Consider the following 20,643-nt stretch of genomic DNA (forward strand, 5'->3'; position numbering starts at 1 on the left):
GAATGGTGTGAACAGGGAATTTTACAAAGCCTTCATGGCATGTTTTGACAGTTTTCTTCCCTTGTAATGTAATGTTTGTAAATCGAAATCCTAAACTTATCAGTCCAAGAAAAAGAAACAGAAAAACAAAAGCAAAAAAATGAGAGAGAAAAAGAAAAACTTTAAACTATCAACTCAAATTTGTTTGTAGTCTACTTTCTTTACCTTGGTCCTAATAAAGCTGATGCAAATAAAGAAGTAGCAGCACCAATGTGATCCTCTTGGTTACTAGCAACTGTGATTGCCTTGGTGCAACAGGAGTTGTAAAGCTATAATCCAAATTTCTTCGAACATCTATAGAACCTTTCAAGACCTTCACCACCACCGACATAGAAGGCCTCCTGGAAAAATCACTTTGTAGACACCACACAGAAACCCTCATCATCTCCACAACTTCTGCTCTATGTGTTTGCATGTCATCATTGTATTTATCAACGATATCCAAAAGTCGTTCCTCTTAAACAGACCTAGTAGATGCATATCTTTCTCAGGTTGAGATCTATCCAAATTTTTGTGCCCACACAACATTCCCAAGACCACGACACCAAAGCTATAGACATCTACTTTTTCAGTGATAATTGAGCTCAACCATTCGGGAGCCAAATAGCCTGGTGTTCCCCTCATCATTGTTACAACTTGGCTTTGGTCCTTATCAATTAGTTTTGACAATCCAAAATTAGAAATTTTCGCATTGAAGAGTTCATCTAAGAGGTTGTTTTGGGGTTTGATATCCTGGTGAAATATCTTTTGCCTACATTCCTCATGGAGATAGGTTAGTCCCTTCGCTATATACATAGTGATCTTCCTTCTGGATTGCCACCCAAGAGTGAGCTCATGGTGCCTTTGGAAGATCCATGTATCCAAGGATCCATTGGACATGTACTCGTAAACTAGAAGCCAATATGATTTTTCAACACAAAATCCAATTAATCTCACCAAATTGACATGGTGAATGTTGCCTATTGTCTCAACTTCAACAAAGAATGACTTCTTAACTTGGCTAAAACCATTGAGACGCTTCACTGCTATGTTAGTGCCTTCAATCAATGTCCCTTGAAACACTGACCCAAATCCCCCTTCTCCAAGCTTTTTATCGAAATTGCTTGTCATGGTTCTCAACTCTTCGTAGGAGAATCTAGTAGGCATCCCAAATACTTGATCGACAAAGAACTCATCAAATCCTTCGAATTCTTGTTTGTTTGTGAAAAAGAAAAAGCAAAAGGCAACCATAAAAAATACACCAAAGAAAGCTCCAAGACTGGATCCCAATATGATTTTGACATGCCTTGATTTCTTTTGACGAGAATCTGTTGGCGAAGAAGGATTAAGATACTGTGTATCCTGAGATTTGTGCACTTTAAGAAATACAGTAATGTTATCAACTGCTCCATCATTTTTTATAAGCGATAAGACTTCAGATAGTAATAAACAACCTTTCTTTGAATCATATCCCACATGATACGCAAAGAAAGCGGCTTTGCACGAACAATTTTTCAAGCAACTCATCTTATAATCCTCTAGCTCTGTTTTTCCATCCAAGTAGTAAATGTTGTTGTATGAGAATGTGTATTTTGAGTTGAAGTCACTACAAGAAAAGTGGGCTTAAAAGACGGAACTTTTTGCGACGGCACAACTTACCGTCGCAAAAAATGTGACTTTTTGAGATGGCACAGTTTATCGTCGCAAAAAATGTGACCTTTTGAGACGGCACAACTCGCCGTCGCAAAAAATGTGAGTTTTTGAGATGGCACAGCTTGCCGTCGCAAAAAAATGTGACTTTTTGAGACGGCACAGCTTGCCGTCGCAAAAAAAAAATGTGACTTTTTGAGACGGCACAACTTGCCGTCGCAAAAAATAGAGTATTTGCGACGGCATAAAACGCTGTCGCAAAAAAATAGAGTATTTGCGATGGCAGAAATTGCTGTCGCAAAAAATAGAGTTTTTGCGATGGTACCAGCGGCAGTTGCAAAAAAAAAAAGAAGAGTTTTTTGCAACCGTAATAGGTACCATTGCTCAAAAAAAGAAAAAGAAAATATACATATATATATATTGTGGCTTTGAGACGGCTTCATATATATATAGTCACAAAATGGTTTAAATAAATGCAACGGTATTTTTTTGTCACAAAAACTAAAAAAAATAATAAATAAAAAAATGACGTCGTCTTACTCTTTTGAACATTTATCTTATCACCCATTTTTTCATCTTCCTATCTCTCTGTCTTTGTCTCTCTTCTCTATCTCTCTATCTCTCTCTCTCTCACTTATCACTCTTCACTCTTCTCTGTCTGTCTATCTCTCTGTTTTTCTCTGTGTCTTTGTCTGTCTTCTTTTTCTCTTTCTCACTCATCACTCTTCTTTGTCTATCTGTCTCTCTCTTTCTCTTTGTGTCTCTCGTCCATCTCTTTTCTGTCTATCTCTCTCATCTCTATTCTCTCTCTCTTCTAACTCTCTCGCTCATCTCTCTTTGTCTCTCTCTCATTTATCTATTTTCGCTCTTTTTTTCTCTCTCTCTCTCTTTGTCTATATCTTTTCACCCATTTTTTCATCTTCCTCTCTCTCTCTTCTTTTTCTCTCTCTCACTCATCACTCTTTTCTTTTTATCTATCTATCTATCTCTCTCTCTCTGTGTGTCTTTCACTCATCTATCTCTTCTCTCATCTCTTTTCTCTCTCTGTCTCTTTCGCTCATCTCTCTTCTCTCTATCTCTCTCATCTCTCATCTCTCTCTGTCTCTCTCGCTCATCTCTCTTGTCTCTATCTCTCTCTTTGTCTCTCTCGTTCATCTCTCTTCTCTTTATGTCTCTCTCGCTCATCTCTCTTCTCTCTATCTCTCTCTCTGTCTCTCTCATTCATCTCTCTTCTCTCTATGTCTCTCTCGCTCATCTCTCTTCTCTCTATCTCTTTCTCTCTCTCTCTCGTTCATCTCTCTTCTCTCTCTGTCTCTTTTTCTGTCTCTCACTCTCTATCTCTTTATCTTTCTCTCTCTCTCTCTCTCTCTCCCACTGTGTTCGTGTTGCTCACTCTCTTCCTTTCGTCTTCTCTATTTACTGAGCTCCCTCTCGATTTATCTATCCACTACAGGAAAATGCACTTTTAGCGACTACTTTGTCTCTCTCTTGCTCGCTCATCACTCTATCTCTGTCTCTCTCTCTCTCTCTCTCTCTCTCTCTCTCTCTCTTCTCTATCTGTCTCTCACTCATCTCTCGCTCTCTCTTTCACCATCCATCTCCTTTACCACCTTCACCACTACTGCAAACGCCATTCCACTACCACCATTACTTCCACTATTGCCACTTCACCTCTACGACTACCATTATTACTACTACCATTGCCACCACTCCACTACCACCACTACCACTACTGCCACTACTATTACCATTACCTCTCCTTCACCCCTACCACTCCATCTACTCTACCACTACCACAACTTCACCACTAATCTCCTTCGCCATCGCCATCGCCATCGCCATCGCCATCGCCACTACCACCGTTATCATCTCTTATCCACCACTTTCACCACTACTGCCGCTCCCTCTCCTCTACCACAAAAAATTAGTTCATGATTTTTAATAACCAAAAAAAATGGGCCGCAGAAAAATATTTTTCATTGACCATAGAAAATTAACTTTTATTTTAGTGGAAAATATTTTTCATTAAAATATTACTCTTACTTCTACCAAATAAAAAATAATAATATTTTTTTTCATTAAAATAAAAATGAAACAAATAAATTTTCAATCTTAGTAACTAAAAAAAAAAGAATTTTTTTTTAAAAAAATTCATTAACTACAAAAAAATATATATTTTAACAAAAACTAAAATTTTTTGACTACAGCAACCCCTATCACAAAAAAAAAAAAAAAGAATTAAATGACATTATTTTATTATTTAAATTTTATTTCTGATCTTAAAAAAATAAATAAATATATATTTCTTTAATTTTTTATTCCCGCCCTTTTTTTTTTCATTCCCGCTCCATTTTTTTCCATTCCCCACCCACCCAAAAAATCCCCAATCTCAAACTCAAAAATCCCTTATCTCTTCTTACCCCCCTCTCTCTCTCGATCGACGGCAAGCGGCGGAGACAACCGGTGACTCCACCACCGTTCCTAGCCTGAATGACTTCCCGGACCTCATCCTCCTCCTTATCCTCTCATTTCTCCCCACTCTTGATGCCATTCGAACCACCTATCTCTCTCACAAATGGCGAAACCTCTGGTTCTCTCTCTCCTCTCTCAACTTCGACTACCCTCTCTTCCCTCCCTCCGACTTTCCCTCCGACACCCGTCGTCTCTTCACCAACTTCGTTGACCAAGCACTAATCTTTCGCCAACCCCTCTCTCCCCTCCTCATGCTTTGCTTCCAGTTTGACTTCCGCGAATATCTCTATTTCTCTCACAGCGCAGCTGAGCTCGATATTGACTTCTCTATCAATGGAGACTACCCACAATTTGGTCATTGTTTGCTTATATGTTTTCGATTTCTCTGCCCTAAGAAATAGCTGTGTTAGGGTTTTGAAACTCTGTGATGGTAACCAAATTTTACGGGGTAATTTGTCTGCCATGCAATTCGCATCAATTCAATCAGTGTATCTCGATCAGGTTTTCCTGACAGACAAGGTGGTTTCAGATTGAATTAGGGATGTTCGAATTCGGGTGGTTTCAGATTTGTACTCCGAATCTCCATTCGATTAGTATTGTTTGTTTTGAGATGGGAAGGTATTCTTTCAAGCAGACCCCGACTTTGGTTTAAGGGACGAATGGAGGCATTACAAGTATTGGAGTAAGGTTGCGAGGTCATTCGGTGGTGTCAAGCATTTTGTAGTGTAAAATTGGTGGTTTAAAGTGAGTACCTTTGTCCCTCTTCTCAGAAATTTTACTTGACACAGGCATAAATACAAGTACATTTTGATATGCATTACATTTGAGACTAACTTGATAACAAGAAAAGGGGAAATTTGGTTTTTTCTTAGAATAATAATTTGTGACTGTTACAACTGAAATGGTTTGAGGATGAGGTCCGGTAATTATTCGGCCTATTGCTTGTTTTCATCTTCGCTTATCTTTGACTATGGCAACCCCATAGACACAATGTGATAATATTATCAACCAAGGGATTTGTAACAAAGTATGCTTTTAACTTGATTTGCTCAATTCAGATGAAAGTGTCTTTTACAGGTGCAAAATTTTGCGAAAATGTTCAGTCTATTGCAAACTGGATGAATGAGTTCCAGCCGATGAAGCTTAATATTGTTAGAATTGGGTATAGTAGTGGGCACGATCCTTCATTATGCTAGTACTAAACTTTGTAATTGGTTAATGGATATTTTTTATGATGCAGGCGTTACTGGACTAGTTTAGTTTGTGTGAACTGCATTGGTTTGTCCTGTTGTTCTTTCTGGGAAAGAGTGAGATCAGCATGTTGTTTCAAGTGTGAGATTGTTTTTAGTCTACATTAAAATCTTTGTAAAATGTAACCTTTGTTTTTTTGCTGCAACTTGCAAGCCCCCATAGGGAGTCTCTTACTGGTCATTATTTGGTCAGTTACTTTCTTTTGTCATGTTGTAGTCACATTGAAATCCATCAAAGATAGGATACCTGCTACTGAAAAAAACAAAATCGTTAATTTAAACTTGAACAGCTTGATAGATAAGTATTTATTACTAATATTATCTCCTTTTCCTCTATTTTCTGGTTAATATTATCTCTTTTTCCTCTATTTTCTGGTTACATCTTCATATTTTGGCTTGTTACTCTTCACCGTTTTGGTAGTTCTTACTCATATTGCAATCACTTTATCCCATAATATTGACGTCAAGTGTGGAGTCATGTATGGATAACCTTTTTATATCTTTAAATCTTATCTCTCAAAACATGCCATAAAAAAGCTTCAAATTTTCCGGACTCTAGGTAGTTGCAAAATACCCTTCTTTTGTTCAAATTCTCCATGTACTAATACCCGTGAACTTTATGATACTAGGGGTATCAATGATATTCACACTTGGGTGTTCCATTTACTCCAACTATCTGCATGTGTCTTTTAATTATTATGATTCTTATTATTTGTTTGATAAAGACAATATATTTGCTTTATTATATCATCTCTTTCAATCACATTTGGGAATGGCACCTCAAAGAGGTAGTTTGTATTTTTCTCTTCCTTTGTTGCTCATTCTGTCTTAGAAAAGTGAAATTTATATTTCACATTAAAAGTAAAGATAGATACTTGTGAAATGCTATCCATATGGTACTTCACTGAAGTTTCTAATCATTTCAGCTTCCATGAAATGCTATCCATACTCCTGTGTTTTTTTTTTTAAAAAAAATATTTATTATTATTATTTTTTTGGAGTTGTTTCATTTGATTTGTGTTGACTGTGAGACAAGTATGTCTTAGACAATGACTTGCAAGTGAGAACTTTTCTTAACGAACATGGGTTCGAAAAAATCAAAACCAAAGGGTTACAAGGTGTCAAAAGAGCATGTCTTACACACCACTATACCTGGTATGTATTACTATTGTCCCCATGTCATTTAGTAATCTATTTGACGACAATAAGGAAATTTCTTAATGTGCTGAATCAGGATGTGTTGATTGCAATTGAATGGAAAATATATTCTTATGGGAAAGGTTTTTAAAACCGCGGATCGTCTTTGCGGTGTCCTTGGATGAGATGTTTGGTGGAGAGATATCTGTTTCCATGGTATTTCCTCTTTTTTTTGCTATTGTTATCTAAAAAAATATGATATATCCTTCTGAAATTTTTAAGTGGTTTTGTTTCTTCAATTTAAATTTTCATTTAAACTAGATATGGACTCACTGATTGATGTTTAAGGCCATTTAAATTTGAAATTATCATTGCGTTCATTAGAGACATTACAAATTGATCCCATCAAACGTGTTGTTGGCGGTTAAAATCTTCCTTGCTTGTTCCTAGGTCTTTTATTTCATTTTTTTTAATTGTCATCTTATTTAAAGGTTGTATATTTGAAGTGCGTTTGAAGTGATGCAATTTTCTCTTTTCCTGTTCCTTTTCTACTAATTGTAATAGAAAAAAAGAAAAAAGGAAAAAAGAAAGTGCTTTGTATATCAATGTTTTGAAGATCAATGGCATAAAATTTTCATTTACGTGTTTTCAGGGTGGAACTAGAGGACAATTATGTGAAGAAAGCACTTCAAAGTCATCTTCACCAAATCTCAAGAGCTCAGGCACTAGGAAAGAGGCAATTAAACACAGAATTTGCTATTACAATGACACGAAACCATCTTCACTAAACCTCAAAATGAACTTGAAAGTTTGGCCTTTGTAACTTGGCTTTTAGTTTCTTCCAACATATATATTTTTTCTTCTCTAGCTTGTTCTTATCGTCTCAATTTTCTTACTACTTTCTCACAAACAATTCATCTTAACCAAATGCACGTGTGAAATTAAATTTTCTTTCATTCTTCATCATATTTTTCACTCTATTCAAACAGACCCTAAACAAATTATTGAAATCAGACAATAAATTTACATGTTTTCATAATTTAGGTAACAAGCAGATTGATAGAAAAGAAAGAGGAACAATAATTCTATGGACACAGAATCACGGAACATAATGGTGAAGTGAACCTTTTCCGTGGCGTGTGTCTGATGTATATGACTATAGTATTCTGTAATCCATTTTGTAATTAGTTATGTGCGTTTAAAAAAAAAGACAAGAAGGGCCTTAATCAAGAACTTGTTTTAACATTGTGATAATATAATAGGTAAAAAATAGTTAGACAAAATGGATAAAGTCCGATTCAATTGCAATAAAAAAAACCTTAACATTTATGAATTGTGTCATATTTTATTTATCAGCAGGTTATAATTGACCAAAACCATTGATTACCCTTTTTCTTGGTATCTCATTGTTGAATGCTCTAGGAATATGAATATACTAATTAGTCTTGCCATGTGATGACTTCAAATTTTTGTGCCCATTTTTTTCACCAAAAGAATATTGAATTTGTGTATTAAAAATTTGTTTGATTTGAATTCTTGTGATCTTAGGATCCCTAGGTCTTCAGAGCCCATCAACTCTATATAGATGTTTGAATCATTAGGCAAGTTTTAGATAAATTGATATAAGTAATTGAAGCATTAAATTGAAGGGTTATCTTTCCCAAGTGATTGATACCTCAAATTTTATTGCAAACCACAAAAGTAAAAATGTTTAAATATAGTCTGTCCTTAAAATATGCCTTATGTTTCATTTTGGTTTACAATATTTCAATTATGTCAATTTAATTGATCTAAATGGTTCCAACTCTGTTTCTATCCAAATTTTATCTAAATTTCAACCAAAGTACCTCTTTTCGGTTATAAAATTTGAAAGGAAGGAGGTGTTTGGAACATCTAAACACAAATTAGATAAGTTGTGGACTAAATTCTTTATGTAGCCGAAGTAAAAAAGGGTAAACGATGTCTTTCATTACATTTTTTTTTTTTTTGTGTTGAATTCTTTAACTTCTCATAAATTAATCTGTTCTTCTTATATATACTCTAGTTCTTTTCTGGTTTGTGAGATTGTATGTTGGAAACTTGGAATATACATTTGAATTTACCATAATTGATTACCTTATATATAACATTTTTTTGTTCGTCTAGCATGATGAACTTGAATCAGCAAAAGCTGAGATGATAGAAGTGAGACAAGAAAATGCAAGATTAGAGATGATGTTAGAGCAAATAGAGAAGGATTAGCATGATGAACTTTTGTTTTTGTTATCTACGAAAAATGATGAGAAAAACATTTAATTTTGGTTTATGTTATTTTGAATTATGAACAAAATCATGTATTGAAACATTATATATGTATTATGGAACATTATGTAGTGGAATAATTTTGTTGATGTGTAATTATGAATGGAAGAATATTTTATTATGGAGAAATTGTTATTTTTATACAGGAATTTTTATATTATTATGTAATTATTATGGAGAAATTTTAATATTTTTAATAATTTTATGGCAGGATGTTTTTTTCTTTTTTGTAACGGTACTACACCGTCGCAAAAAACAGAAAATTTTAATATTTTTATTGATTTTGTTGCAAGCTTTACTTTTTGTGACGGCACTAAACTGTCGAAAAAAATAGAAATTTTATTATTTTTTTAATACTTTTTGCGACGGTAGTACACTGTCGCAAAAATAGAAAATTTCATATTTTTAATATTTTTTGCGACGGCACCACACCGTCGCAAAAATAGTGTTCTTGCTGTTGCAAAAAAAAGACTATTAGCGACAGCATTTTTTGCTGTCTCAAATAACATTTTTAGCGACGGTGGAATAGTGACGTCGCAAAAAGTCAACAAATTTCAGACATTATTAGCGACTGCAAAGTGCCGTCGCAAAAGGCAAAAATACCATCGCAAAACATTAGCGACGGCACTGTGCCGTCGCAAAAACTCTTTTGCAACGCCCCCAGTTGGGACTCCTCTCTTGCCGTCGCAAAAAGTTATTTGCTGTCACAAAAAGTTTTTTGTGACGGCATTAAGAGTATTAGCGACGGTATTTTCACATCACAAAAAGCTGAAATTTTAGTAGTGAGTTGAAGTAACTAGTATTCTTAAGCTCCAAAAGGGTGTGATATTGCGAATGGTCGCAAGAAATGGGTATAACAAGGGAACATCCGAGGTTGGGTTGCGTATAATTTGTTAGCTTGAAAGTGCTGCTGCCAGTGGCTTTCTCAAGACAACTGCACTGTCCATTTGAAGAACAAATACCGTAATTGCCACACGGCATGGGATACCCACACTCACCGCTACGAATTTGTGATGCCAGCAGATCTGCCACCATAGTCCAATTCGAGTCTACTAACTGATACACCTTCAAATGCCCATCCAGTTCCAACCGCATGAACTAAGGTGATGATGTTGATGCAGCAGTGATTAGCTGCCTGTTGAAGCTTCCATTCTCGAATTTGACATAATTTATAAAAAAATAAATATGATTCAAAATAGGGCAAGGGTGGATTGGATTCCACATAAGCCAATAAACTGTAATCCTGAACTGTAAGAGAATACAAACCGCGACTCCAGTTGGATGCAGTGCTGGAGGTGAGCTTCTACCCAGGAACCAACGTCTGCACAATAAGTACCAAGTTTCCCAATTCGGTTAATTTCAAGCCGACTATGGACTTTCTTGAGGTATTGGTAGACCATACAAAAGTGCCATCGGAGTCCTCCAAGATCAAATCTCCATATTTAGTGAATTGTAAGGTGGAGTGAATTTAAACAGGTCGTTCCGATTAGCAGACCAAACTAGTTCCGGTTCATTTATCGTGCCATAATCAACGCTGTCGAAGATTACAACACCAAAGAGGCATGAAGCATTAATTTCTTAAGTATGGCAATAGAAGCCACAGACCAATTGTGGGGCTGAGCCACCGAATAATCGGTCAAGGGCAGGTGCCAGTTGTAAGTCATCAAATTGGGTGTAAATTGAGGGTCGTTGATCCAAGAAGTAGATAACTTCGCTGTTGGAGATGGACATGAAGATGGAGATAAAGATAGAGGCTGGGCATTGTTGAAGGGTGAAGAGGCTGTGAAAAAGGTGATAATAGCAACAGCAGGAGCAGCAACATAATAATAAATAGTACAACCACAACAACAACAACAACAACACAGGCCCATTGGTGGTGGTCTATGTCTATACATTTAGAGCTGAAAGGGAAGAAGAAGAAGAAGATAGAATAAAGGTGAGGTGTGAAGTGAAATCCAGAGATTTCGTGACAATGAAAAAGTGCATTTGACATCACCCTTATTACAACCACTCTTAGGCCCTGTTTGATTAGCGGTATTCACAGCAAAGACATTAATAATCTCATGAATTAATATATGATTAGTTATTCAATTATATTAGTAAGATAATTATTTTTTATGTATTCATTTTTTTTTTCTTGCCTGAGAATATGATCCCTCTCCTTTTAATATTAAAAATTTGTCAATTTCATGAGATTGAATGCTCATCATATATACAATTCGATTAACATATAACCAAATATGAAAATGTGAGTCCATAAACTAACAATTCCAATCTTACACTATAATTCTACTAATCAAACAAATCCTTAAATCACTATTTCAAGAATTATTATTAGAAATATCACTGGAGAGAATCTTGGGTCCTTATCTTTCAAATGTTTTTCACGTTCCCACACCTTTGTTTGGTAAAAAAAAAATGCGCACACAATAAGTTTTGTTTACATACACAAACGATTTTAAAATCGAAATCCTTTTGGTTTGTGTATTTTAAGTGTAAGATTACTATAAAAATATGCAATATTGTTACAAAACGTATAATTTTATTTTTGATAAATTTATTATAAAAATTCGCAACATAGCTAAAAAAATATGTAACAAGATATATATAATTTCGTGTACTTTGTAATCTCATGGAATAAATTCAAAAAATTAAGTAATTTTTTTGAATTTCATGAAAATGACCCTCCTAAATTATATAGTTGAAAAGAATGCCAGCTGTATGGGAAATCCCAAATAAGACACTTCTTTTTTCTTTTTTTTTTTTTGGTCTTTAGTGATATTTTCTCAAAATTATGTCAATTTTTTTCCCCCTTGTGTAGAAGAATCTAAAAAATAAATAAAAAAGCCAAAATAAGCACACAAAAAAATCTACTATTTTTTGCTATTATCATTATCACTATTCTTCATTTTTTGAAATTTTTCTGTGACAATTCTCTGAATTTTTCTGTGATCATAACACAAAAAATTCTCATTCACTCTGATTTTTCTCTGTGAATCGAAAGTTCTCTATGCTCAAAATTTCTCTGTACTAAAAATTTCTTTGTGAAAATGTTAAGGGACCTCAACTATTATGAAAATTTTGCATGTCTTTGATTTTATAAAATCTTAATATCAGGAACCACTACAAGAAAAAACACCTTTGGCGACTAAATTTTTAGTCGCCAAAGGTCCTATTTTAGTCGCCAAATGTCAAAATTTCACTTTTCCCGACTAAAAAGTTTAGTCGCCCGTGTTGTCGCCTATAAACGGTCGCGAATGCCTTTGGCGACTAAAACACTGTTAGTCGCCAATATATATGTCTTCAGCGACTAAAGATTTCGTCGCCAATAGTCAATTTCTTTATTGGAAATTATACCTTTGCCGACTAAACTGTTAGTCGCCAATAGTTCATTTTTATTTTATTATTTATACCTTTAGCGACCATTCATTTTAGTCGCTGAAAGTATTTTCAGGAAAAAAAATTTTTTTGCCTCCGCTGTTGCTCCCAACAGGTTTCGAACTTGCGCCAAACCCTTTGCACACGCCAAACCCTTTGCACAACACTCCCTCCACTATGCCAGTACATCATCTCATGATCATATATGCAATATATATTATTTATATACTATATTAACCGCAATTAATACAAAATAATATTTATAAATATAATTTTTTTAATTCAATATAATTTTTGTCAAAAAATAAATCATTTTCTAAAAAAAAAATTAGGCGACTTTTGGCGACTAAAACCATTTTTCAGTCGCTAATTGTATTATTTTGGGCTACTAATTATTTATTTGTCGCTAAAAAAAAAGTCCTCAAATAAAAATCAGCACTTTTGGCGACTAAACAGAAATTTCGTCGCCAAAACCACTACTTTGGGCGACTAAAATGGATTTTCGTCGGCAAAACCCCCACTTTCAGCGACTAAATTGTTTTTAGTCGGCAAAACTGCTATAATCAGCGACTAAACCTGTTTTTTGTCGCCAAAACCATAACTTTTCGCTACTAAAGTATTTTAGTCGCCAAAAACTGTGACTTTTGGCTACGAAACAAACTTTAGTCGCTAAAAACCCTATAGTCGGCGACTAAACTTCATTTTAGTCGCTAAAACCCTGCTTTTCGGCGACTAATTCCATTTTAGTCGCCATTTCATGCACTTTCAGCGACGATTTTTTTTTTTTTAGTCGCCGTTTGTGTTTTTTGTTGTAGTGAACTTTAAACTAAAAACCTCAAAATAAATAAATTGAGTTGTTATGTGTATTTTTTTTAATATAAAAATTAAAAAAATTGTAAACTCAAATAACAAATTGTAGATTTGTTTTTAATTTTTTTAAAATATCTTTGCTTTCTTCGTGTGAAATATGGTTGTATTTTTTTTCTTTTTTAATTTATTGAATTTGTTTGTGTGTATTTTTGCAAACAATATCATGTATTATGAGTAAAACGAAAATGAGAGAGGTTAAAAATAAAAATACAGAAAGCATGAAATAGATAACAATGGATAAAATTCATGTGTGAAATTTGTTTCAAACTTGTAAAATAATAATGTAAATTTCATAAATTCGTGTCTAAATCTTGCCCATTCTAACTTCCACTTTACTCACTATTCTTTCATTTCCAATCTTTCTATATTGTCTATTGATTCATCTATTTTATATTTTTGTTAAAAAATTAGCATCACCTCAATATAGTTTGATTAGTTACAGATAGTGATGATGGCTAACGGAGAAAAAAAATAGAGACATAGATTAGTTACATATAGTGAAATAGGTATAGATAGATATTGGATTTTTCTATTTTACATGTATAAATAAAGAGGGCTACTATTTGCCCCCACCTAATTACTTTGACCCACCCATTTTTTTGAACCCCCCACTCAACAAAATGAAACCTTTCATTTTCTCTTTGAACCCCCATTTTAATACTAACTATACCCCTAACCCCAAACCCAAACCCAAACTCAAACCCAAACCCAAACCCAAACCCCAACTCTATGTTCTTTCTTTGTTTTCTTGCATTCCAATCAAGTATGAGTAAGAAACAGAGCAAGAGGAAACACCCATCAACAATGGCCACAATTAAAACCTAGGGTTGTTCAAAAATCCGTTTAACCGGTAATCTGGACCGAACTAGACCGAATCATACGGTTTGGTTCAGTTCTATTAAGAATTTGTTTGGTTTCGGATTAAGAAATATGAGAACCGTAAAAACGGTTCGGTTAATGGATTTTATGAAAAGACCGCGGTCCGAACCGAACCGAATCGAACCGAATTTTAAAAAATACACTACAAAAAAATTGATTTTTTGCAACGGTAAAATGCCGTCGCAAATACCCAAAACGCCGTCTCAAAAGATTTTTTGCGACTGTAAGTGGCCTTTTGCGACGGCACGTGGGGGGTCGCAATAGAGGGGGTTGCAAAAAGGCTTTAGCGACGGTATGACGCCGTCGCCTTTGGTTTGCGACGGCGAAGAAACCTTTTTGCGACGGAAAAATGCCGTCGCCATTAACGCATGAAAATCTGACTTTTTTTGAGACGACACTGTTTTGCCGTCACTAAAAGGGGTATTTGCGACAGCACAAGTACCGTCGCTAAAGGGTTATTTGAGACAGCACTTGTTGCCGTCGCTAAAGTACTATTGGTGACGGCAAATTACACCGTCGCTAAAAGTCATCATTTTCAGCCAAATGCCCTATCTTTTGCGACAGCATTACTGCCGTCGCAAAAAACCCCTATTTGAGACGGTGAGTAAGGTGCCGTCTCAAAAAAATAATAATAAAATAAAATAAAAAATAATTTATATATCATATTAGATAAATATATGTGCTTGTATATATGATATAATAAATTTTTTTTTTTTTTGCCTTTCTGATGATGAAATTTGGATTTCGTCCCTATATATACATTATCAAAATACGTTAAAATTGATGAGAAATAATGGAATATTGAAGAACTTTGGCGACAAGAGAACTTCCCAAAAAAAGTGATTTTTGTGTCTAACATTTTTGTTTGTTCACTCTTAAGCTACTATAAATACTATTTGCGATGACAGAATAACCGATGCAAAAGAAAACAAAGATTTAGTTAGTGTGCATTTTCTTTAAAAGGAAGATTTACATAAATTTAAGTATATAGTTAGTAAAACAAAAGAAAGTACATAATTAAATGAATGAATGAATGAATCTCAGGGTTCTGATTCTGAAGGAGGTTCTTTGTTATAATTCCATTCATGCCCTTTCCATTCAGGCAGTTGTTAGATTACAACCTACAGAACAAAAACAACAATTATATTTAAAATAAAATAAAAATAATTATAATAATATCCAGTGAAATTTTGAAAATCTTTTTTTCTTAGAAAATAAATAAGATACACTTTAGACTAAAGTTTTAAAATCAAATAATTCATTAAAAATGGAAGACAATGGACTACAAACCAAGCCGCTCGAATCTGGTTTTCCAACTGTAGTCTGACAAGCAAGCCTCCAATTTTTTGGATTCTGCAATTAGTTGTGTACAATTAGCACAAACATTAGACACGTTTTTTGCCGAACCAAGTAAACTAACACAAACATCATAGACTCATAGAATTAAAGGTTTTTTTTTATTTTACATATTTTTAGTGGTATATTTAGATGACTGCAAATGATTTGTTAAATACCCTTTTAAGTTTTTCCTTCTCTTTGTCTGTTCGAGGGTTTAGTAGCTCATTCCCTTCAACAACCTAACAAAGACAAAAAAAGAAAAAATCTTTAGAATATAAAAAATAAAAAACCATCACAACACAAGTGATGCATTGTCACATTTCTTAACCTTCCACGTGAGATTGCACCAACAATTATGAAACTATACCCAAATGATGTCAGTGATAATAACATCATTTTTATAAGTAATAATGCTACATGCACAACTTTATAGAAACGTGCGCAAAAAAATCAATGTGTGTTTCAAATTCATCTTACTTGGCAACACATTTACTTTTTTGTGCTATTTTTTTTTTTTTTAAGAATTATGATTAGGACTCTGCTTGGTTAGTAATAATAAATTCGAAATCAATAACTCACCTCTACAATGCATGTCCCACAAGTTCCTCCTTCTCCAAAATTTAGCAGAGGTCTGGACTGAAAATTCAAAACGCATAAACCATATTTCAGCTATTCATTAGCTCAAACACTGCACTTTCAGTGTATCACTTTGAATAAATTGACAAGCAAAATTGATATAATGAACTACAAAGACAAAATGGACACAAGAGGCAAATTATAGGAACAGTGGGTATAATTAATCATTTTTTTTTTCACTTTCAAAACAAAACGATTGAGCCTTTCTTCACTTTCAAAACTTGTTAATGTAGTTGCAGAATGTGAAAAGAGAGAGGGAGGCCTTACTTACATATGGTCCATACAATTCAATATTAGAATCCAACATAATGTCCCTAAGTTTCTGCCCACCACAAGCTACTCGAAAGTGCACATCCGGTGTTCCATCAGGAAGCAACACAGACTTCAAAAAACACAAAACTCATTAGCAAACTTCCATTGCACACCTACATAGCACATAAATTAATCGTTCCTCAAAAAAAGAAATTACATGTAGATACTAGAATTAAAAATGCAACATATGAACTTACACTGACAAATGCAAAATTGACAGCAGGTGGTTCCTCAGGTGGTTCCATGCCTCCATTAATTCCTGAGAGATAGATCCAACACATTTCAAATTCAACAACAATACGTACCTGGAAAAATTATTCGGAAAATTACTTAGAAAATGTGCGGAATACATCAGTTTAGATGTAGTTCATGTTACACAAATTTAAATTTACATTATACTCCTTCACTTTTGGGATACCTTTCGAGGTAAAAATTATTGGGTTTTGATTCTTCTTGTTCTTCTTATGTCGATCTTTAAATTGAAAAACAATATTCAGCTTTGAACCAAAACAGTTGCGTAATAGAATTATGGGTAATCTATTGAAATCCAGGCTGGTTTATTAGAGAGAACAAAAACAAATGAGAAGAATATACACACAAATACAATATATATATATATATATTCATGATTATATATCCATGTGTTAGAATCTAATACCATGTTGAAAAATAATAATTTATTCTGTTTAGGACGCTAACAGAACATGATGGGTACTAAAAAACAATAAGAAAACTCAATATGATGTGTGAAAATAAGATAAATTAAGGGTTTATGGGGGTGTACGACTCGAAGGTCAACAATAGAAAAATTCAATATGACGTTTGTGTGAATAAGAAAAATTAAAAACTTTGTGGCGTTGTATGACTCAAAAGTCGTACAGAGCTCCTGAGAAACACAAATATCTTGAAAATTTTAACACAAATATCTTAACCACAACCAACCCCAGCCACACTATCCCCATCCCACCAATACCTCTTCTTCCCTCCCTAAGGCAGAGTTCTCATCCATAAGGCAGGGTAGAACCTCCATAGTTTAAACCTTGGTACTGAAACAAGCAGATTACATGAAACTCTTCTACAACTAAAATCTATATTGATTACATCTTCGTGTCAATGACTAGCCATTGCGAAAATTAATGAAAAGAATAGAGAACACATAAAGAGAAAGAAAGCAACTTTCACTTACTTTTCACAAGCACCCTTCCTAAACTTTTCAGCCTGACAAATTTTTGCACCTCTGTCATACCATGATTTGGTATAATTTGGATCTGACTTCCATTTCTTTTGATGTTTTAAACTCTAACAAGAAGAAAGATAACAAAAGTTTTCAATCTCCAGCCTTCACAAAACACCAAATGTAAATTTAACAATTCAAATTAAAAGAAAAAAAAAAAACACTAACAAAATTAATGTCCCCTATTTTTTGTGTTTTCAACACTATAAATTGAATGAATCAAGATATGAACAGGATATATAAGATATTGAATGAATCAACACTATATATATATATATATGGAGCAGTACCAGTATATATGTATATAGAAAGAACAAAGAGAGAGTGAAATTTCTACCTTGGCCCCTCCTAAGTATAATTTCTAATTCCACCCTTGATTCTGCCCTATGCGAAGGTATAGATGGAGTGTAGTAACTCTTCAATTCAATTCAGGTGCTCACAAGTTGTCATGACTTAAATTTTAAAATGTTAAGTGAAATCTAAATAACCTAGGCTTTAATTTTTTTATTATTAAAAACTCTAATTTTCATTCTTATTCATTTAATTCCATTACAAGAGTCAAATGTCAACTGAGGTAATATTTTATAACCTAATTCAATACTAAAAATTAAATGCATTAAGTAAAAATCAATTAAATCCATTTGATAAATATGAAAGATTATTAGTTCGACCGAATTATTAGTTCGACTTTCATTTATCCAACTAAATATGGAATTATCCATTTAGAGAGAGCATATACATATTTATCAAAAAAAAAAGGTATGGAAAGTGAAAAACAGAGCTAGATCTGAGCTAATCGAGCAATAGAATTTAAAAATTAAAAAAAAATAAAAAATAAAAAAAGGATTTTCAAACAAATGCTTATTCAATTTCTTGTAATTTTCTCAGCCAACCAAACAAAAGTAAGAAATTAGCTTCTCTCATTTCATTTCCTTTTCCTTTCTTTTCCCCTTACTTTTCCTTCCCCTTATAACAAATTCAAGATCCAAGTTTTTAGCAAAAGGAAAGCCACCAAAATTACAATTCATCATTATAACAAATGCACAATTATTCAATCACTCTAATTGCATAAAGAAAATGAGCCAAAACCCCCAATAATCTACTTCCCCAAGCGCCCCCCCAACACACACACACACACACACACACACAAAAGCAAATTCAATACATTATCATCAAGAAGCCTAAACATGAATTCAAAACTGAAATAACCCTGTAAAACTCAACATAATCAAATACCACTTTAGTCTACAATTAAGAAACAAGCAAACCCACATATAAAATACCTTCTTCATCCGAGTCTTCGCCTCGGATTTCCGAGCTTTGTTGTCGACACGCCTCTTCTCTGCTTGACGAGCTCTCTTCGTAGCCGAATTGGCTTTCTTATTCGGAGCAGCCTCGCAAACAATCGAGTGACGAGTCGGCCTCACAACAGGGCTGCTCCGACGCCGCTCGCCGTCGATTGCGCGCGCGCGCGCGCGAGAGAGAGAGAGAGAGAGAGAGGGGTAAGAAGAGATTGGGGATTTTTTGTTGGAGGGGAATAAAAAATAAAATTTTTTTTAGTCATAAAGGAAATTTAAATAATAAAATAATGTCTTTTAATTTTTTTTTCTTTTTTTTTTTGCGACAGGGTTGCCGTCGTAAAAAAAAATTATTTTTTGTTAAAATATATATTTTTTTGTAGTTAATGAATTTTTTTAAAAAAAATTCCCTTTTTTTTAGTTACTAAGATTGAAAATTTATTTGTTTCACTTTTATTTTAATTAAAAAAAATATTATTATTTTTTATTTGGTAGAAGTAGGGGTAATATTTTAATGAAAAATATTTTCCACTAAAATAAAAGTTAATTTTCTATAGTCAATGAAAAACATTTTTCTGCGGCCTATTTTTTTTTTTTTGTTACTAAAAATCAAGAACTAATTTTTTGTGGTAGAGGAAATGGAGCGGTAGTAGTGGTGAAGGTTGTGGATAAGAGATGATGGTTGCAGTGATGGTGATGGTGATGGCGATGGCGAAAGAGATTAGTGGTGAAGTTGTGATAGTGGTAGTGTAAATGGAGTGGCAGGGGTGAAAGAGAGGTAATGATAGTAGTAGTGGCAGTAATGGTAGTGGTGGTAGTGGAGTGGTGGTGATGGTAGTAGTAATGGTAGTCGTAGAGGTGAAGTGGCGACAGTGGAAGTAGTGGTGGTGGTGGTGGAATGGCGTTTGTAGTAGTGGTAAAGGTGGTAGAGGAGATGGGTGGTGAGAGAAAGAAATGAGTGAGAGACATATAGGGGAGAGAGAGAGAGAGAGAAAGAGAGAGAGACAAAGTGATAAGCGAGAAAGAGAGAAAGTGGTCGCTAAAAGTGCGGGAGAGATAGAGAGATGAGAGAGGAGTGAGAGAGATAAAGAGAAGAGAGATAAGCGAAAGAGACAGAGAGAGAAAAGAGATGAGAAAAGAGATGAGAGAAGAAATAGATGAGCGAGAGACATAGAGAGAGAGAGAGACAGATAGACAGACAGACAGACAGAGAAGAGTGATGAGTGAGAGAGAGAAATAGAAGAGAGAAAGGAAGATGAAAAAATGGATGAAAAGAGAGAGAGAGAGAGAGAGAGAGAGAGAGAGAGAGAGACAGAGAGAGATGAGCGAGAGAGTGAAAGAGATAAAGAGAAGAGAGACAGAGAGAGAAGAGAGATAAAGAGAAGAAAGATGGACGAGAGACACAGAGAGAAAGAGAGAGAGAGAGAGACAGACATACAGACAAAAAAGAGTGATGAGTGATAAGTGAGAGAGAGACAGAGACAGAGAGAAAGAAAGAGACAGACAGACAAAGAAGAGTGATGAGTGAGAGAGAGAGAGACAAGAGAGACAGAGACACATAGAGAAAGAGATAGACAAACAGACAAAGAAGAGTTATGAGTGAGAGAGAGAAGGAGAAGAGAGACAGAGTCAGAGAGATAGAAAGATGAAAAAATGGGTAAAAAGAGAAATGTTCAAAAGAGTACGACGACGTCATTTTTATTTTTTTTTTTGTAACAGAAAAATACTGTTGCATTTATTTAAACCATTTTATGACTATATATATATGAAGCCGTCTTAAAGCCACAATATATATATATATATATATATATTTGCAACGGTATGTATTACAATCGCAAAAAACTCTTTTTTTTTTGCGACTGCAACTGGT

The 20,643-nt window shown here is 34.2% G+C and overlaps 1 protein-coding gene and 1 pseudogene across 1 annotated transcript; both read right to left on the reverse strand.

The window, feature by feature from the left end:
* Positions 1-211: 211 nt before the first annotated feature.
* Positions 212-9,923, reverse strand: LOC145814641 (G-type lectin S-receptor-like serine/threonine-protein kinase SD2-5; annotated as a pseudogene).
* Positions 9,924-15,185: 5,262 nt separating this feature from the next.
* LOC145814642 (photosynthetic NDH subunit of subcomplex B 3, chloroplastic-like) lies at positions 15,186-17,569 on the reverse strand. The gene is made up of 6 exons (XM_082911616.1): positions 17,428-17,569; positions 16,439-16,500; positions 16,201-16,311; positions 15,873-15,929; positions 15,470-15,532; positions 15,186-15,308 (listed from the first exon to the last, which is right to left on the reverse strand). Exons 1-6 carry the CDS (start codon positions 17,483-17,485, stop codon positions 15,186-15,188), a joined length of 474 nt encoding a protein of 157 aa, XP_082767742.1. The 5' UTR covers positions 17,486-17,569.
* Between the last annotated feature and the right edge of the window lie 3,074 nt (positions 17,570-20,643).

Source organism: Camellia sinensis, unplaced genomic scaffold (genome assembly GCF_055761805.1).
Source record: "Camellia sinensis isolate YWXY unplaced genomic scaffold, ASM5576180v1 Unanchor12, whole genome shotgun sequence".
Classification (NCBI taxonomy): domain Eukaryota; kingdom Viridiplantae; phylum Streptophyta; class Magnoliopsida; order Ericales; family Theaceae; genus Camellia; species Camellia sinensis.

Bases quoted from the DNA above. Each gene is read 5' to 3' on its own strand.
- LOC145814642 (XM_082911616.1), bottom strand. From the start codon at position 17,485: ATGACAGAGGTGCAAAAATTTGTCAGGCTGAAAAGTTTAGGAAGGGTG. The intron at 15,930-16,200 runs GTAAGTAAGGCC...TTGAATTTTCAG, and splicing joins TTGAATTGTATGGACCATAT to TCCAGACCTCTGCTAAATTT. The intron at 15,533-15,872 runs GTGAGTTATTGA...TGTCTTTGTTAG, and splicing joins GTGGGACATGCATTGTAGAG to GTTGTTGAAGGGAATGAGCT.